This window comes from Syngnathoides biaculeatus, chromosome 4 (assembly GCF_019802595.1).
Source record: "Syngnathoides biaculeatus isolate LvHL_M chromosome 4, ASM1980259v1, whole genome shotgun sequence".
Taxonomy (NCBI): domain Eukaryota; kingdom Metazoa; phylum Chordata; class Actinopteri; order Syngnathiformes; family Syngnathidae; genus Syngnathoides; species Syngnathoides biaculeatus.
In genome coordinates, this window is record NC_084643.1 from 15,002,838 (window position 1) to 15,024,346 (window position 21,509).

At 41.8% G+C, this 21,509-nt stretch overlaps 1 protein-coding gene across 1 annotated transcript in view; it reads right to left on the reverse strand.

Moving 5' to 3' along the window:
- Positions 1–5,621: 5,621 nt before the first annotated feature.
- zfr (zinc finger RNA binding protein) overlaps positions 5,622–21,509 on the reverse strand; it is a 99,104-nt gene continuing 83,216 nt past the window's right edge. Inside the window, 3 exon segments of the mRNA XM_061816577.1 lie at positions 5,622–6,567; positions 10,598–10,695; positions 20,626–20,737. Coding sequence (XP_061672561.1) covers positions 6,379–6,567; positions 10,598–10,695; positions 20,626–20,737 — 399 coding nt within the window. The 3' untranslated portion in view covers positions 5,622–6,378.

Sequence of the window (21,509 nt, forward strand, 5' to 3'; positions counted from 1 at the left end):
CCTCACAGCCGACAGGAGTGGGGGATGTTTTTATGATTGTCCTCTTTAGAAGCGATTGTTTGTATGATGCATCTGTGATTATGTACAGTATATATGTGATTATACTACTTTTGTTATGGATAAAACTTACTATTCCATTCAACTGAATGGGAAGTTGTTTTACATTCTAACCTTAAGATGGATAGTCTCTCAGTGATTTTTTTTTTTTTTTTTTCCCATGGTTATCTCTACCACTTGGTGAATACAAACTACAAGGACTTTTGTTTCCTGATGTAATGACTCTTCTCTTGTTAAACTTTTTGAAATGTTGTTCACATTTTGGGATTGAAGTTAGCAGTAGTTTGCACAATTGATTGTAGCGGGTTTATGTCACCTATTGGCTAGGTCGTGTTTTATCATCCACCGTGTAGATAAAGGACTGAAACACAGAGCTGGCAACCGAAAGAAATTACCTTCCAGAACAATTTTCCAAATTGGTCAGAATATCTATATATTTTATGTTATTCCATGTATTTCCACTTTTTTTTTTTATTTTGTCCAGAACATTACCGGAGGGGACAGATATTGCAGTATGTTTTATAATAAGATAAAAACAATTCTGCATACGGTTCAATTGCACAGCATAATTATTCTATATGGGCTCAGATTCGATCAGAATAGATTATTGTCACGAGCATGCAACATGGGGTTGGACCCAAATGCAGCACTCAGAGGCAGTGACATGATGTTGAGGGTGGTTTCATAGAGCTCGTGCACGTGACGTCACCATTTTCACGGCATCATATGGCCGGTCAAAAAGAGCTGCTCGAAGGTGTGGGGGATATTGAACCACAGCAAAATATTCACAATGGCCAAGATTTGTTGTTGTGTTGGTTGTTACAACAGACAAGACAGTTATTCAAAGAAGTCATTCTATGGAATACCAGCTCAGAAGACAAAAAAAAGATCGATGGATTTCGGCAATTAAACCTGATGGATGGTGCCCAACCTAATACACACGACTGTGTAGCGATCGCTTCATTTCAGGTAGGAATTATTCTTCTCAATCTCAAATTTCCAAGTAGTATTTATAATGCTAAGTTGGAACATTTGAGAACAATGCGTTTGAAAGCAAAAAAAAAGGACAGTTGTCTCCAACATACACGGAAGCGTATTGCGGCCACACATTAATCTTTGGTAAACCTCTCCCCGACAGATGATTTATTTTTTTTTTTTTTAAATATGCGTTGTTCTCATGAGTCCAATGCGAATTCAAGTTAACGTGTGGCCACAACATGCTTCATTATATGGGGGCTGAAGCCTATCCCAGCGGTTTATTTTCTTTTTTTAAATACGCATTGGATTGATTTGAGAACAATGCATAAAAAAAAAAATTTAAAAAACGTCTTTCACGGATAGGTTTACCAAAGTTTAACGTGTGGCCGCAATACGTTTCGTGTACGGAGGAGCCGACTCTCTTTTTTTCCAATCATAGTTAATGAATGCGAGTTTGTTTAAAACCCGGGGTCATTTATTTAAATATTGGTACTGTGGTACCTCGGGTTTTCGTACAAGTCGGTTTTTGAACGAAATTTTCGAGACTTTTTTGCTTTGGTTTTCGAACCAAAATCTGTATTTGAGCACCCGACCAGCTGACCCACGATGATTTGTTATTATGCTTTAGAACTCACCCCCGAAAAAACAGAAACAACGTAACGCACGCGACGCAACCAGTTAACCCACACACTCCTATGCATGCGGGCATGTCCCCATGGTTACTTTTTTCTTCAAATTGAGCAATATTAACCCCCAATCATGGCTTCAAAGAAGGCAAGAGGAACTGCTGGTGCTGAAAAAGGAAAGTGGTGCGTAAAACTGTCAACTTCAAGAAGGATCTGATACCCGAATACGGATCTGGTGTGCGTGTTTCTGAGCTATTGAAGTATGGCATGGCAAAATCGAAGATCAGCACCATTCTGAAACACAAGGATGCCCTCATAGCAAGTGATGCTGCTAAATGAGCAATCGTGTTGACCAAGCAGAGGCCTCAGATTTTGGAGAAAGTCGAAAAGTTGCTACTTATTTTTGTAAACGAGCAGCAGATAGCTGGGATAGTGTTGCCGAGGAAGGGAGGAGATGTCGTCTGATGAGGCTGAAGCAGGAAAGATGTCTCAAGTGCTGATATAAAAGCTATCTGCGATAAATGGAACGACATCCATAATTTGTAGAAGTCCCTCACCCTAACAAAGCAGAATGTTGCAGAGCACTGCAAAATTTCAATGACGTTGTTATGAGGCACTTCGGGAAGGTGCTCAAAAGATATAAGACATAAACAGTCTACATTAAATTCTTTCTTTGTTAAAAAGGAGTGAGTCACCCCCACCGAAGACATTTGAAACAGTTGCTTTTTTTCTTTTGTCCCTTTAACCTTACCTTTAGTTGCAAGTACATTTTTGTACGTTACGTACTTTCTGTGCAAATAAAAAAACAATTTGTCTCCCCCCCTCATTATTGCTAATTTAAAGTTGTTCTGCACTTTTGTTAGTACAAAAAAGTTTACAAGGCTGGGGGCCACGTCGCTACAGATAAGGCAAAGCACTGCCAGCCTAGGATACTCTACTGTCAAAGCATACATTTTAAGCAAAAAATAAATATATTTCTTAAATTATTTAATTATATAAAGTATTTAAACTATACATGTATTTCTACGATGCATTTTATTATCAGGAAAAGCTAAAAAAAAAATTTCAGGCGTGGAATGTAATATTTCATTTTCCATTCATTTTAATGGGAAAACATGCTTCGGTTTTCGAACGTTTCGGTTTTCAACTAGCCTTCTGGAATGGAATGTGTTTTAGAACCGAGGCGCCCATGTATTTGTATTGAAAAAAAATCTTAGTGGCTCAGTGGACTTTTAAACATTACATGGCATTCTGCCCAATCAAGGTGATTTATGTGTTTCTCTAAACCTGAGACGGGAGATGCGTGTTTTACATTTATCCAAGATAATTCCAATTACCAGTTTGGTAGAAGGTTTAAAGATTATTAGGAATGCTTTTGGCCTGTCAGCCCAAGCTGGCTGGTGAGTCAACTCCTGGTTACAAAATAGATTGGGGCCCATGGATGCAATTGTAGTTCAACTTTTAGCAGTACTAGTAGTACCATTGTGTGCTATGTTTTGTTTTTGCACATTGTTGCTCACATTTGCAAGGCAATGATCCTGAGATAGTTTTGCGTTGTGTTGCTGGGATACAAAGCAAAATTATCAGTGTTACATAGGGATGACTTTCAGGACTAGGCTATGGAAATGGGGACCATTCTAATAGATACATATTCACTATGCATTTTGTGTATTGTTTGCATGATAAATTAAGTCGTTTTCAATGCACAGATGCTTTCACTGTTACTTCAGTGAGTGGGTCTACAGCAGGGGTACCCAGAAGTGTTATGTCTACATCCATTTGGGACCTGGGCAAGAGCGGTCGGGTCATTTAACATATCTTTTAGCAACTTCACTACTGTTCAACAACTTCCTCCACCAGGGTATTCCAAACCTGTGGACATGAGTGGCCTCCATTTGTTGTGTTATTCAATATTCATTTGAAGATTGTCATATCTTTGTTTTGTTGCAAAATGCTGGAAAATATTTTGTTTTTCCATATGTATGTCTTTCGAACTGGTGCTATGGACAACGGGCCCTGGCCAGACTCCTATGTACTTTTGATGCAACAACCTCTGGCAGTCTTACAAACAATGCACCTTATGGAGGACGGCCAGTTTTAAATATCTATAGTTTCCATGTGTGTAGTTTACCATGTCAGATTCCACGATTGTATTCTTTTTGCCAATGTTCATGTACCTTTGTCTTCTGGTTTAGGTTCCCTTGCGTGTGAGGCCATAAGGGCTCTAATAGATGTTTGTAGAATGGCTTCCCCTCTTTTCCTCGTTCCTGTAGAGGAGCATGTTTTTCTCGACGGGAAGCCACAAAGCCTTGGCACAACAGGGAGGCTACCCAGTGAAATACATACATTTAATCTCTTGAGCACAGGGTTTTGAGCCCCATATTGACAGATTAAAAAAAAAATTGTCATTTTTTTAGTTTTATGAAAAAAGGAAAAACTGAAATATCAAATTCCAAGTACTCAGACCCTTTGATGTAACAACTTGGGTGCTGTCCATTTTTTGTGATCAGCCTTAGATGTCTACAGCATTATTGGAATCCAACTGTGTTTGATGATACTGATTGGACTTGATTAGGAAAACCACAGATGTCAGTATAAAAGCTTACAACTCACAATGCATGTCAGTCTAAATGAGAATCATGAGGACATGAGAACCTCCCTGACGGGCTCAGGGACAGATTTGTGGCAAGTCAGCGATGTGGGGGTTAATTTAAAAAAAAAAAAAAAATTATATATATATATAATATATATATATATATATATATCCCCCCCCCTGCACTTAGGGTTCATAAGAGCACACTGGCTTCAATAATTCTTAAATGGAATACATTTCGGGTGACGAGAACCCTTCCTTGAGCTGGCCATCCAGCCAGATTAACCAACTGGCAAGAAGAGCCTTGGTGAGAGAGATTAATAGGGTTCCAAAGAGCACTGTTGCTGAGCTCCAGGAATGCAGTCGGGAAATGGGAGAAAGTTCTAGAAAGTCAACCATCAGTGTCGCCCTCTGTCAGTCAGGACTTTGTGTTAAGAGTGGCCGGACAGAAGCCTCTCATTAGTCAGTGTAAGACACATGAAAGCCCACATGGAGTTTAAAAAAATAAATAATAAAGACATGATGGGCTCCGAGATGGTGAGCAAAAAGTATCTAATCTGGTGAGACCAAGATAGAACTTATTGCCTTAATTCTACGTGGTATGTCCAATACAGTCCCAACAGTGAAGCATGGTGGTGGAAGAATTATGCTGCGGGGGTGATTTTCAGCTGCAGGGACGGAATGACTGGTTGCAATCGAACGAAAGTTGAATGTGGCAAAGTACAGGGATACCCTGTACGAAAACCTTCCCCAGAGTACTTATGCTTTCATACCGGGCCAAAGGCTCACCTTCCTACAAGACAATGATCTTCAGCACACAGCTAAAATAATGGGAGTGCCTTCAGAACAATTGTGACTATGCATGACATCCCTGACTGAAACCCAAATGTGTAAAAATGTAAATGTTTTTATGTCAATATGGGATGCTGTATATAGATAGATGATAAAAAAAACAACTTCAATTTTAGCAAATGGCTGCATATAAAGCAAAAAAAATTAAGCAGGTCTGAATACTTTCTGTAACAACTATCAGATACACACGTTTCAAAATCCAGATTATCACAATCAGTTGATCCCTAGTTCACTTTTTTTCAAGACACCTGCACTTTTCCATGTCTATCTTTTTCCATCTAAGGAATTTGGCAGGGCATGGCAAATCTCTTTATACTTTTTATCTTAAACTTGACCTTCAACCACTCCACAATTGAGCCTACTGGTGAACATCACAAATACAATCGGAAATTATTTTGAGTCTACTGCACTATGTTAGGAATTCCAAGGCGACAAGAAGTTAGATACTTCTACAATTGACCAGGCATCTTCATGTAATTATTTCATAAGGAAATAAAAAAAACATATCCTTTAATTCGGAAATGATTTATTGTGAAGCGTGAACATAAACAAGCGTTCCTAACATCATACAGAGAAATACAGTACATGACCATCTTTTCCAAACAGCATTTGTGTTATTTCTAGCATTGAATATAGCACCTCGCCAAGACAAAAGGACAGCAAACTAATTTCCTTTTGGAAAATATATTTTCAATGCCTATAAACTGTAGGATGCGTTCTTAATATAGCCATATTTTCCACATATCAAACCCTTTTTCATCTATTCAAGGTTATTCAAGCAATTTTATATTTCACGACCCTTTGGAGCAGTTACTTGGCCAAATTAATGTGTCACAACTTCAAAAACAGTACATTATGGAATAGAACTATACAGATTAAAGAAGAGACATCACTGCTTTCCTCCTGTTTCACAACATAATAAACCATTTTCTCCACCACAACAAAGCAAGCAAAGAAATTAATAGCAGATTTTGAAGGAGGCCAATGGTCACCAACACTTGACAAAATCACAAAACGTAATTTAACTGTAAAGGTTAAAAACTGCTGTAACTTGTACAGATGGAACCCAAACATTAAGAAATCTACAACTAAAACAAATACACAAAAACATTTTTTTCTACTACAGTGGGGCTGCAAGTACACTGGCGAATCTATAGCTTAACAAAAACAAAGAATCAAGCTTGACATTGGAGCTAGGCCAGTATACGCAAGTGACGGTGGACCCCATTTTGAACACATTAGTACATGTTTCTTTTTCATTGAAACAAGTTGTCATTGACACAAAATATCATAATCCTTCTTATCCTTTTTGCCTTCACCCTCAAAGCTGTCTGCCCCATCACTGTTCTCATGGCGACGCTTGCGGCTGCTGTTGACGCCAAAACGAGGGTTCGTCTGTGGCAAAGGGTCCATACCCAAAACCTTGTGAATATGACGGAATGCCAACAGCCTCAGTGCAAACTGTCAACAAAGATGGAAGACACGTTAAGTCATTACAGATTAACTATCCACGCATAATGGCGAAAAAAGAAAGGTGATAAAAAGAATAAAAGTCCAATTCCTCTGCAAAAGGAATAAATAAAACATGTATTTACATAAAATTGAAGCAAGTGCAATGCTTTTAAAAATATGTGGATGATAAGAGTGAGTTTGTTCTTGTCAAAGCATATGAGGGTCATTTTCATCAATTTTGATCAATAACAGCGAAGTATTAAAAATATGAAAAATTACAATTTTACAGTAGTCAGGTCTACTTGATATAAAATCATGGATGAGCTTTTCCTGTTCTACTTGACACAAACAAGCCTTCACTCTAGATATGTTCTTCAGATGGGAAAAGACGGCTTTTGTCGTTGATATGCCATGATTGTTGAAAGTCAGGTCGGAATCAATCAGAACACCATGGTTTCGGACTTGGTCTTTGGTTTTTAAAGATAGTGAGTCCAGGTGTTTGCTCACAGCAATTTTCTTTTCTTTACTGCCAAAAACAATTGTCTCAGCTTTGTTATTGTTTATTTGAAGAAAGCTTTGGCTCATTCAGTTATCTATCCGCTTTAGACAGTGGCACAACACCTCAATAGAACTCTAGTCATCTGGAGACACTGCTAAATATACCTGTGTCATCTGCATACCTATGATAGTCAAAATTAAAGTTTGAAGAATTTGACCCAAAGGTAGCATATACAGGCTGAACAAGAAGGGTCCAATAATTGACCTTTGAGGGACCCCATAGGTCATTGCCATTTTTTGAGATTGAGCACTTCCAATGGTTACAAAGCAGCTCATTTCCTCCAAGTAGGACCTAAACCATATAAAGGTCGTTCCATTTAGTTTTCCAGCCTGTTCAGCAGTACATTATGAACTACCATATCAAAAGCCGCACTGAGATCCAACAAGACCAAAATTAACACTTTTCCTGAGTCAGTATACAACCTTATATAATTTAACACTTTGATAAGAGCAGATTCTTTACTGTGATGAGTTTGGAAACCTGATTGAAATTTGTCAAAAAGGCCATTTAAATTCAAAAAATTGCTGAGTTGATTATTGAGTCGAGACAGCTCGTTGATGGTTTCAGCTGCTGAACAGTTTTCTCTACTGCTTTCAACTGTTCTCTCTAATCTTTTTCGGTGAACTGTATCTAATTCTGATAAGGTAATGGAGTTTTCACTGGGTGGCTTCAGGTGTAAAATCATTTTAACATTTTCCTGATTTGTGCCGACATTTGACCTGATGGATTGTATTTTTTGACTAAAACAACAGGCAAACTCATTGCATTTATCAGCTGTCTACAAAAATTGGATTTTGGTTTCCCTTGCCCGGAAACGGGTCACCGGGGCCCCCCTCTGGAGCCAGGCCTGGCGTTGGGGCTCGAAGGCCAGCGCCTGGTGGCTGGGCCTGCAACTATGGGCTCGGCCGGGCACAGCCCGAAAGGGTAACATGGGTCCCCCTTCCCATGGGCTGACCACCTGTGAAAGGGGCCATAGGGTTCGGGTGCAATGTGAGCTGGGCGGTGGCCAAAGGCGGGGACCTTGGCGATCCAATCCACGGCTACAGAAACTAGCTCTAAGGACATGGAATGTCACCTGTTAGGCAGGGAAGGAGTTTGAGTTGGTGCGTGAGGTCGAGAAGTTCCGACTAGATATAGTCGGACTTGCCTCTAGGCACCACTTGGGCTCTGGCTCCACTCCTCTTGGGAGGGGTTGGACTCTGTTCCACTCTGGAGTTGCCCACAGGGAGAGATGCCGAGCAGATGTGGGTATACTTATTTCCCCCCAGCTCGGGGCCTGTACGTTGGGGTTTACCCCAGTGGATGAGAGGGTAGCCTGCAGGAAGCGGGACAGGTCCTGACTGTTGTATGTGCTTATACACCAAACAGGAGTACAGAGTACCGACCCTTTTTAGAGTCCTTAGAGGGAGTGCTGGAGAGCCCCCCCCCCCGTGACTCCATCATTCTGGTGGGAACTTCAATGCTCATGTGGGCAATGACAGTGAGACCTGGAAGGGCGTGACTGGTCAAGAATGGCCCCCCCGATCAGAACTCGAGTGGTGTTCTGTTACTGGACTTCTGTGCTCATCACAGATTGTATATAAATACAATGTTCAGGCATAAGGGTGTTCACATGTCTACTTGTTACCAGTACACCCTAAGGCGCAGTTCGATGATTGACTTTGTGGTCGTGTCATCGGATTTGCGACCGCATGTCTTGGACACTCGGGTGAAGAGAGAGGAGGAGCTTTCAACTGATCACCACCTGGTGGTGAGTTGGCTCAGATGGTGGGGGAAGATGCCAGTACGACGTGGCAGGCCAAACGTATTATTAGGGTCTGCTGGGAACGGTTGGCAGATTCCCTCGTCAGAAGGAATTTCAACTCCCACCTCCGAAAAAACTTTGCTCATGTCCCAGAAGAGGCGGGGGACATTGAATCCGAGTGGACGATGTTCCGCGCCGCCATTGCTGAGGCTGCCGACCAGAGCTGTGGCCGTAAGGTGGTCGGTGCCTGTTGTGGCGGCAACCCACGAACAGGTTGGTGGACACCAACAGTGAGGGATGCTGACAAGCTGAAGAAGGCATTTCTGGCCTGTGGGAATCCCAAGGCAGCTTATAGGTATCGGGTGGCTAAGCGGAATGCAACTTCAGTGGTCGCTGAGGCAAAAATACAGGGGTGGGAGGAGTTCGGGGAAGCCATGGAGAACGACTTCAGGATGAGGTTAGGAAATTCTGGTCCATCGTCCGGCATTTAAGGAGGGGGAAGCAGTGCACCATCAACACTGTGTACAGTGGGGACGGGGCGCTGCTGACCTCAACTCTGATTGTTGTGAGTCGGTGGGGAGAATACTTCGAAGACATCCTCAATTCCACCAACACGCCTTCCCATGAGGAAGATGAGCCTGGGTGCTCTGAGGCGGGCTCTTCTATCTATGGGGTTGAGGTCACCGAGGTGGTTAAAAAGCTCCATGGTGGCAGGGCCCCGGAGGTGGATGAGATTCATCCGGAGTTCCGAAAGGCTCTGGATGTTGTGGGGCTGTCCTGGTTGACACGTCTCTACAAATCACGTGGACATCGGGGACAGAGCCTCTGGATTGGCAGACTGGGGTGGTGGTCCTCCTTTTCAAGAAGGGTGACCGGATGGTGTGTGCCGACTATAGAGGGACCACACTCCTCAGCCTCCCTGGTAAGGTCTACTCAGGGGTACTGGAGAGGAGGGTCTGTCGGGAAGTCGAGTCTCGGATTCAGGAGGACCAATGTGGTTTTCGTCCTGGCCGTGGAACAGTGGATCAGCTCTACACCCTAGGTAGGATCCTTGAGGGTGCATGGTTAGTTTGCCCAACCGGTCTACATATGTTTTTTGGACTTGAAGAAGTCAGTTTAAAGTGTCTGTGATTGCGGCGGAAAAAGGAGAAAATAATCCATCAAAAAGTACATGAAAGAGTTTTGAGATGTGGGAGAGTTTGCATGGAAAAAAACGTTCAATCCAGACCAACATTATATTTCCAAACATATTCCCCCATCTGACTTGACTCAAATATGAATTTGTGACATTGCATTCTTAAGCCATAGGGTTTAATATGCCGTCGGTCTGGCTGCTGCAATTATAAAATCTTAAAACACTTCTGAAGACTTTCCACAAGATTTATGAATGTTACGTATTAATATACATTTACAAGCTGAAATTTGAAGGATTTGAACAAATTTATATATAATATAATATAATATAATATACAAGGTTTCTAAATGAAGAAATGGTTTCTCAAAAATCGTTGAATTTGATAATCGCTTATTTGTCAATCATTGCACCTGTAGAAAAGATGTAAGTAAAAGATCTTGGAAATAGAATTGTTTTTTCTGAGCTCTTTAAACCCTTTTTTTTAAACTTTGTAATATTTGTATCACTATTGTTCAGTGATGTGTTTTTTCACTGGAATCTGTTATGGAAATATCTATAATGGTGTACATCAAAGACAGAAAAAGCACTTAAGAACTTGTACCTGGGCACTTAAAGTTATGTCCTCTCTCTCCTGCTCTCCAATAGCGGTCAGGGTATCAACAGCATTCTTTTCACAGGGATCCATCAGTCCTGGCCCACCTGTTTAAATAGATCTTATGTCATCTTCCTTAATAATTTCAACGTAGTAAGATGTCAGACAAAACGTGAAGGATGGATATTTAAAAAATAACATTTGAATATTACTTTATAAAGTTAAAAATAGAAGGCGATACCAATTATCCAAAAGCAGTTTACAAGAGCATTTCCAGAGCCTTGTTTGGTCTCTTCAGATTGAACAACATTAATAAATTCCATTGGCATCTTTGATGGTAAACTAATTCAGACTGTTGAAACTCTTACTGCTGCAATTACCTGCATTGTTTAGTTCCTATAAAGAAAGCTACTGATGCTGTACGTTACCATAAGTAACAGACAATATTTTATAGATATAAATAGATCTATAAATAATTTTTTTTAAAACTAAATTTGCATAACTTTAATTTATTGTAGAAATTACTATGAGAAGATCTTCCAAAAGTGGATACAGATCCGTTACTGGGAACTTAACAATCCCTCCATCCCCCAAAAAAAAAAAAAAAAAAAAATTGCAAAACATTTTACGTGCCAGTCCTGGTCAAAACAGGGTATTCTGATTAATGATGCATTGGTGGACGCACATTTGTGCAACTTAGAGGCGACGTTCTTCCTGGCCGTGCTCCCGGCCTGGACCCTCCCTATCAAGCCGCACTGTTTGACCCTAACCGAGGTAACGCAGATCGATCAAAGAGCAGCCTAAATGGCTGAGCATACTGGTCCGAGCTCGAAGCAGACAAAAATGGGCACCACGTCCACTCAGACCCTCCTAAGAGCAGCTGTACCCTCAGGCTGAACCCAGACGCTCGAACTGCCTGCCTCGACCTTGTTCAACGCTTATAAGTGCATCTTTCCAGCCTATTAAAATACAGATCGGTGGATATTGGGGCAGACTAACAAGAACAGTGAATCCTACTACACGGTTGGCCATCCTGCGCTCACTGATTCCCCCTCCTTTTTCAACCCCCACAACTCAGCTCCCTCATCTGTCTTTGTGTTGTACATAGTCTTATCTTGTCCGTTGGACTCAATGTATCTGCTGAGATAATAATAATTCTTTATTAGGCTCCCAACTGCTTAAATTGTAAGGAGGACTGCATCTTTTTGCATAACTGTACAAAACTAAAAAAGTACTGTAATTGCCAGATTACTAACTGTTGTACATTCCCCCGTTTGTTCCCATTAAAACTATAAAATTCACTATGTGCATCCTTGGTTTTGTATTTGACAGGGTTCACACGCGTCCCTAAAAGTCCCTAAAAGCCCCTAAATTTTCGAAGGTGCATTTAGGGACTCCTAAAAGTCCTTAAAATCCGCGAAAACCGGTCAAGCCCCTAAAAAGGCCTTAAATTATATAAAAAAAAAAAATCAAAGGGAGGACCTCTATCGCCAAAATTCCCCCCCCCCAAAAAAAGATCTTTCATTTAAAAAAAAATAGCGATCTGTCTGGCGTCTAAAACAGCCGGAAGTTGTCAACGGAAGTCACCGTGTTGACAGCGAGTCGCCATCTTGTCGTCAATATTCCATTGTTCGTTTCCGTGAGTCGGCTTTTCACTTCGTCTTCGTTACGTCTTTCATCGATCCAACTTGTATCATGGGGAAGTGCATTTTTCAAGATGCTTGGGTTGAAAGTAAGGAGTTTGGAAGCTGGGTTTGTCGAGATGCAAAAGATCGGCACATGATTTACTGCCATCTGTGCAAGCAGAGTTACCAGCTAGGAAAGACGGGCGTCAAAGCGCTGTAGTCGCACCGAAAAAAAAGGAAACACGCTGATTTGACGAAGACTCTCTCATCTTCCATTGGTATGAATCTGTTTCTAAAATATAAAGATAGTGAAGCATCAACTTCAGGCAGTGGTACTAGCAATGCATGCGCACCTAGAGTTGTCCAGCCATCGACTTCAACCAGCCAGAAGTCAGGCTCTATGAACGTAGTTCAATACACAAAGGCGGACTCGTTAAAGGCAGAGATCGTGTGGACTTTAAAAGTGATCTGCAGCCATTACAGTTACAAATCTTGTGAAAATAATTCGAAAGTGTTTGCAGTCATGTTCCCAGACAGTGACATTGCTAAAAACACTGTGGGGAAAGGAAGACTTCGTACCTGGCTACATTTGGCATCGCTGCCCACTTTTCATCTCTACTGCCTCAAAGCCAAAAAAAGCCAGAATAGAGACTGACATATCTACGCTTATTGAGAAGGCTGACAGGCTGTGTGAGCAGGCAGAAGAAAAGAGGAAGCTGAGGTTTATCACTGAGGCCAATGCACTCAGAGGCAAAGCAAAGGACGAGAGAGCCTCTTTGGCACCTCTGCAGCAGCAAATAGAGGAGGCACTGGGTAGGCTCAAGGAGCTAGAGTAGGGGTGCTGAGACAGACATCAGTAGAAGACATTTCTGTATATAGTTGCAATTGTAGTTAGAATCAGTTTTTCTGTATACTGTTATGTGAAGACGTTGAAAATGGTAATATCAATGACAACTACCACAAGGGGTGACAGGTGATCACTGTCACAGGTACTGAGGTACTGGAACCTTTGAACCAAGAACAGCCGATGGCACCATTGGGTGTCTTTTTTCCTTACTCTTGATTTCCCACGATGGCCCTAAATTTTTCGTGTCGGCCCTAAATTTTTTCCGTGTCAGCCCTTAAGAATGGCCCTAAAAAGCCCTTAAATTTTTTGGGTCCGACTGAGTATGAACCCTGTTTGAGTATTTGAGAATTGACAAGGCGCCGTAACGGAGAACATAAATTGATTTATTGTAGCAAATCAAGGTTGAGACCGATGAGCAATTAAGGTTACTGTAATTTATCGTGCATAATGCATTGTGAAGTATAATGCACACCCTCAAAGTTGACCTTAAAAAAAAAAAAAAAAAAAAAAAAAAAAAAAATCAGGAAAACTCTTCCACCAATGCACAACGCGCATCACCAATCTGCTGCGATCCATATCTTCAAAATATTGGGAATGATCTGGATTCGCTAGGCTTGTGCTTTTATTGTTTGTACTTGTATTGTTTTTGAAAAAAATGTTTGTAGAACAATCAATAATAATCTTTGTGCATGTACTGATGCAGCGGAAATATATATCTCGGGACAGGCCACAGGACATACTTGTCCTGGTCCTTTGTAATTGTCAGAACAGAAACCCTCAGCCAACTAAAATGAATGGTCAATGATGGCATAACGCTTTATTAATACTGTTGATAACACGTATTAGTCTTAAATAAATTAACTAACATCGTTTAACTTAAAACTTTTTTTGCATTAAATATTTGTGGATAAAACGTTTGTGCATAGTGCAGTTTATCCACTTCATTACACATCCTTGGCCAAGCCTTCAAAAGAAGTATCTGACTCATCTCAAGTCTGAAAAAGATCCATAGTAGCTACCTTTGGTGCATCATTGTGGAACTCATCATTGATGACTTCCCAGTTCTGGTGCCTCCTGCATTGCATCATGAACATCCGATCGTGTTCCCACAGCATCTCTGTGCCATCGATGGCATTGGTGAGGAAACATTTTTTGAATCGCAAGAGTTTTGGTTCTCTAGTGCAGCCTCTCACCCTCTTTTCGGCCAAAATCTGTAGCAGCTTTCCGATTGCGTCAGGTCGAAAAAAACGAGAGCTCAAACTACGTAGAAACTAACATAATGAGCACATTTAAAAAAAGCAAGCATTTCAATTGTGCGCGCCCTCCCGTAAAGGTGCCCATTGCGCTCGTACTACGTATTTTGACCTCACGTTGTTTTGAACTGCCTCGCTGCTTCCAATTCCTCGCATCATCACCAGGAGCGATGACACATTTCTTTTAAAAGCAGCTGCACAATTAGCCTTTGCAGTTGACGTTTTTTGTCTTTGTTTAAGTTAAAACAAACTCACGGGCAGTTGTTTCTGATGTTTGGTGCAGTAGCAACAAATATGCTATGCTAACGATCGTAAAATGCAAAGAGGAGGCGAGAGAGGTGAGGTTAATGGCGCACAGTACCATAATATTATAAATGTGTAACATAAGACATTGTATATCATATCGAAATGTATATGTATACCTTTTTTAACCACTCTATAGATCTATATAATATGATTGTATTTATGTATTTTTTATCCATGCCTAAATATAATGCGCACTATTGACTTCTTAAAATATTTTTTGAAAAATTTGCAAAAATTTGAGATTACGGTATTTGTAAATTTTTCCCAAGTGTTAAGCACAGAAAATGAGTTACAGTGAAGAAAATATTTGAACACCCTGCTATATTGCAAGTTCTCCCACTTAGAAATCATGGAGGGGTCTGAAATTTTCATCGTACTTGAATGTCCACTGTGAGAGAGATAATCTAAAAGGAAAAATCCAGAAGTCACAATGTATGATTTTTTTTTTTTAACGATTTATTTGTGATACAGCTGCAAATAAGTATTTGAACACCTGAGAAAACCAATGTTAATATTTGGTACAGTAGTCTTTGTTTGCAATTACAGAGGTCAAATGTTTCCTGTAGTTGTTCACCAGGTTTACACAAACTGCAGGAGGGATTTTGGCCCACACAGATCTTCTCTCGATCAGACAGGTTTCTGGGCCGTCGCTGAGAAACACAGTTTCAGCTCCTTCCAAAGATTTTCTATTGGGTTTAGGTCTGGAGAAGAGCTAGGCCATGCCAGACCCTTGATATGCTTCTTACGGAGCCACTCTTTTGGTTTTCCTGGCTGTGTGCTTCATGTCATTGTCATTTTTGTCAATTTGTGTGATACAGCTGCAAATAGGTATTTGAACACCGATCAATCCGCTAGAATTCGGACCCTGAAAGAGCTGTTAGTGCGCAATAAAAAATGCAACCTTCACTCCATGTATTATCCTGAATCAGATGCACCTGTGTGAGGTTGTTAGCTGCAGAAAGACACCTGTCCACCCCATACAATCAGTAAGACTCAAACGTGTAACAGGGCCAAGACCAAAGAGCTGTCCAAAGACACCAGAGACAGAATTGTACAACCCCACACGGCTGGAAAGGGCTACTGAGAAATTGCCAAGCAGCTTGGTGAAGAAAGGTCCACTGTTGGAGCAATCATTACAAAAATGGAAGAAGCAAAACATGACGGTCAATCTCAATTGGAGTGGAGCCCCAAGAGATCACCTCTGAACAGATTCCAAGTTGACTTTTGGTAATACATGAAGATGTCATGGTTTGAAATTATGTATGGTACGGAAGGTTCCACTGCTTAAACCAGCACGTCAAGACCGTCATTGTTTTCCCATGACCATTTGGATGATATGGAGGAGTCCTGGGAGGAAGTTTTTTTAGTCAGATGAGACCAAAATGGAACTTTTTGGTCATAATTCCACTAACCATGTTTGGAGGAAGACAAATGATGAGTTCCATCCCAAGAACACCATCCCTACTATTAAGCATGGGGGTGGGAGCATCATGCTTTGGGGGTGTTTTTCTGCACATGGGACAGGACGACTGCACTGTATTAAGGAGAGGATAACCGTGGCCTCGTATTGTGAGATTTGGGGAAGCCACCTCTTTCCCTCAGTCAGAGCATTGAAGATGGGTCGTGGCTGGGTCTTTCAACACGACAATGACCCGAAGCACACAGCCACGAAAACCAAGGAGTGGCTATTTTACGATCGTTAGCGCAGCATATTTGTTGCTACCACACCAAACATTAAACAGCTGCCCGTGAGTTAGTTTTAAGAAAAACAGACAAAAAATGTTGACATGGGCTGGTTATGCAGCCGCTTTAAAAAAAAAAAAAAAAAAAAAAACTGTCAGTGGGCAACGCCGTAGCAGCACTGCACGAAAAAACAAGAGCTCAAACTACGTTGGAACGAGCATAATGGACACATTTAAAAACAAATAAAAATAAAAAAAATAAAACGGGAGGGCACACGCAATTAAAATGCTCGCTTTTTTTAATGTGCCCATTACGCTTGTTTATACGTGGTTTGAGCTCTCATTGTTTTAATAGCGACCCAACGCCATTGAAGAGCTCCAGACTGTAGTTGAATGGAGAGCAAGAGGCTGCGGTGTTAGCACTCTGGAGCTTAGCTCAAAGCGCTGACAATAATGAGGAATAAAGGGAACCAAGACTCTTAGGGTTCAAATAATGTTTCCTCACAAACGCCATGGATAGCACAGAGGATGACATGCTGGGATCACTGTTCATGATGCAATGCTGGAGGGACCAGAACTGGATCAAGTCATTAATGATAAGTTCGATGTACCAAAGGTAGCTACTATGGATCTTTTTCAGATTGGAGATGAGTCAGATGCTTCTTTTAAATACTTGGGCAAGGATGTGGAATGTAGTGGATAAACTGCACTATGCGCAAATGTTTTATGCACAACCCCAAGATTGTGTAGTCTCCCCTCTGCTCTTCTCGCTCTACAAGAACGACTTGGCTTTGTGGACGAGTGCCTGACGCTGCCATCACGCTCCCCGGCTTCAACCTCCATCGTGTGGACCGTGTCGCTGTGCTAACACAGAAAACGAAACGCGGTGGAGAATGCTTTTATATCAACGAGAAATGGTGCACGCACTGCAGCCTGCTTTTAGAGTCACTGTTTTTGAACTGTAAGCCGGTTTATTTGCCACGTGAGTACACATGTATCATCTTAGGAGTTTACATTCCTCATCAAGCTAGCATGAACGCACCACTGGTAACGGTCATCAAGCAGATAAACGAGATTGAGGAAAAAAAAACTCAGATTCGCCGCTCATTATCCAGGAGATTTTACACAACTAAACCTAACCACGCATTCCCTAAATATAAGCAGCACATTAAATGTCCAAGGAGGGCAAATAACACTGTAGATCATTATTATACATCTGGCCCCATAGCTCAGTGGTTGGAGCATTGGTTTGGTAAACCAGGGGTTGTGGGTTCGTATCCCAATGGGGCCTCCACTCCCTGAGAAGGGTTGCGTCAGGAAGGGCATCCGGCGTAAAAATTGTGCCAAACAAATATGTGCGTTCATCTGAGATAACCCGCTGTGGCGACCCCGAAAGGGACAAGCTGAAAGAAACTTAATCATTGTTATACATCTATCAAAAACAAATATCGTGCAATTCTTCGCCCACCTACTCTAATCACTGCCTGCTGTACTTACCTATTACCTACCTACAGGCAAGCACTTAGATGTGCGAAGCATTAAGTAAAATCAGTTAAAAAGTGGACCAACGAGGTCAAATTAAAACTTCAAAGCTGCTTTGACTGTACAGACTACAGTGCCAGCGCGCAGCTTAGAAGAATGCATGAATATTGTTACCACGTATGTCAGTTTCTGTGAGGTGTGTGTTCCAACAAAATCCTTTCGCACGTTCAATAACAACAAGCCGTGGTTTTCAGCCAGACTTGGGCAACTCAGTCAGGCTAAAGGGATTGCATATCGCAGTGGGTACAGGGCCTTCTACAATCCCACTAGAAATCAGATGACGAAAGAAATTAACATTGCAAAGTGAGACTATGCAGTTTAACTAGAAAAACATCTCGGCGCTATTGACTTCAAATCAGTTTGTCACGGTCTACAATTGCTCACTAAATACAAGCGACGTTCACCCCCGGTAGAAAACAGGAGCTGGTTAGGTGACGACTTAAATAGCTTTTATCGCAGATTCGAAATAGACACTTCCACACTAACCACCCACGCCATAGCACCTTCCACTCCACCTTCCTCTCCATCGTTTTGCATCGATGAAGGGGACATTAGATAAATCTTCAAATAAAGGCTCAACAAACCACCGGGCCCAGACCTTGTGTCCCCATCCTGCTTGAAAGTACGCAGACCAACCTGCTCCTGTCTTTGCAAAAATATTCAACAGGTCTCTAGAACTATGTGAAGTACCAGCCTGCTTCAAATGCTCCACCATTATACCGGTCCCCAAAAACAGCAGCAGTCTCAGGTCTTAATGACTAAAGGTCTGTTGCCTTGACATCTGTAGTCATGAAGTCCTTTTTTCTGAACCACCGCAAAAGGGTCATCGGTCCTCAACTGGACCCACTGCAGTTTGCCTATCGGTCTAACAGATCTGCAGATGATGTCGTCAACATGGGTCTGCACTTCATCCTTGAATATCTCGGCAGTGAGGGTACCTATGCAAGGATCCTGTTCGTGGACTTCAGCGCTGCGTTCAACACCATCATCCCTGAACTCCTCTTCTCCTGACATCTCCAGCTCAGCGTCTCAGCTGCCATTTCCAGGTGGATTTACAACTTCCTGACGGACCGGACACAGCAGGTGAGGCTGGGGAACACCACTTAATCCACGTGCACCATCAGCACCGGGGCACCCCAAGGTTGTGTCCTCTCCCCTCTGCTCTTTTCGCTCTACACAAACGACTGCACCTCGTGGCATCCCGCTGTCAAAACTCCTGAAGTTCGCAATTGACACCACGGTCATCGGCCTCATCAAAGACGGTGACAAGTCTGCGTATCGACAGGAAATGGCAAGACTGGAGCTTTGGTGTGGTCAACACAACCTGGCGTTGAACACTAAAGATTGTGCAGATGATTGTTGACTTCAGGAGGCAACCTTCACCACAGTTGCCCAACTGTCATGTGTCTACCGTCATGACCTTCAAATTCTAGGAATTCTCAAGAGGACTTGAAGTTGGGGACGAACATCAACTCGATCCTCAAAAAAGCCCATAAAAAGTTGTACTTCTTGCGGCTTCTGAGGAAGCACGGCCTCTCACAAGAGCTGCTGAGACAGTTCTATACAGCGGTCATACAATCAGTACTGTGTACCTCCATCACAGTCTGGTTTGGGGCCGCCACAAATAAGGACAAACTCAGACTGCTATGGACAATCAAAACCTCTGAACAGATTGTCGGCACCACGATACCCACTATCGAGGACTTGCTCACAACGCGAACTAGGTCCAGAGCAGGCAGGAGCCTTTTGGATGCCCCACATGCTGGCCACCAGCTGTTCCAGCTCCTTCCGTTGAGAAAACGCTACAGATCAATGAAAGTCAAACGTAGCAAGCATTCGAACAGCTTTTTTCCCTGTGGCAATTAAGTAATTAAATTCTTGATCAGTGAACCTACAGTTTTTCTGCCTTGTGCCGTTAAGACACCCACTCACATCATATTAGTAATATATATACACACACACTATTTTTATATTTTGTAGCCCGCGGGATTCGTCACTTTTAACTGCTCCCTTTGCACAATTGACATTGTTAACACAATTATCTATATAGATTTTACATCTTGCACGTCTTATAAGAAATAGTTCCTATAAACAGAAATGTCTCTTGTTCTTTGTTCTTCTTGCTATGTTGTACCAGGGTAGCATTGACAGCTAGAGAAAAATTGTTTGTGTGTTTTACACACTGGGCCATTAAAGCTAATTCTGATCGAAACAGGAGTTTGCTACCCATTTTCAGGTGCCGTTTGCCACGCAGGAGCAATTCGGACATTAATGCAGAAGACAGCAGAGAAGAATATTGGCCAACATTGTGGTCCACTAAGACGGATGAATTTTTCTGTTTCATGCGTATTGCACGAATGCAGACAGTATTAACTAGAATGCAGTGTTTAGACTAGTTGTGCCACTTATAAATAAAGGATTCTTTCACAAAAAAAAGGGGGGGGGTGTTAGTTCCCTTTAACGCAACGAGTATATGTGTGTGTGTGTGTTTGTGTGTGTGTGTGTGTGTGTGTGTGTGTGTGTGTGTGTGTGTGTGTGGATAACAATAATAGCTTTGATATACCGTGCCACCACAAAGTATTCACACTTTAGAATAGGTCTAACAGTAAAATGTGAAAAAGTGAAGCGGTATGAATACGGTCTAATGGTGCTGTATCTATGAATATGTTACAGGTAGAGAAAAAGATGTGAATATGGCTATGGGGAATGCCTGCTTGTGGGATCCAATGAATAACAGTTGAGATAACAGGAATTATGTCATCACAAAATGAAGATATCTTACCAGGGAGTAAAAACCCAGATGAAATGCATTCAAAGACACGTCTCAGTGCGTCCCCTGGGCTAAGTGGTATAGAAGCACTGCTGATGGCCTTTTCCACAAGCAGTTCCATGGCCTCAAGGTGGGGGGAAGAAGATCACAGTTTAGATTCCCAACATTACCAAACAATTCTGACAAGTTTTTTTCTGACAGTAATGAAAACGGTTGCAATACTGTATTGGAACCAAATATCACGTTATCGTACTCTATGGAATAAACATGACACACACCCAACTATTTGTGGTTCCAATCGAAATACAATCCAAAATATGCCAAAAATAAATAATATAGACTCCAAACTTGGGTGGCACGGTGACTCAGTTGGTAAAGCGTTGGCCCCACAGTTCTGAGGTCTTGGGTTCAATCCCGGACCCGCCTGTGTGGAGTTTACATGTTTTCCCCGTGCCTGCGTGGGTTTTCTCCAGGCACTCCGGTCTCCTCCCACATCCCAAAAACATGCAACATTAATTGGATACTCTAAATTGCCCATAGGTGTAATTGTGAGTGCGACTGTCTGTCTCTGTGCCCTGCAACTGACGAGCAACCAGTTCAGTTCCTGCCTCCTGCCCATTGACAGCTGGGATAGGCGCCAGCACTCCCGCGACCCTTGTGCGGATAAGGGACTAGGAAAACGGATTTTTTATACTGCAGTTAAATTTGTGGAGCAATTTTTCAAAATGCTGTTCTGGCCATTCATTGGAATAAATGTTCCACTAGGTACTAAATAGCTGTCTAGTTTTACGGTTTTCTTCCCAATAGTTTTAAAAACTATATAGAAAGGCATATTTTGACCTATTGAACATATGTATTGAGACAATTTTTTTCTAAATTAGAAATACTAACAAAAT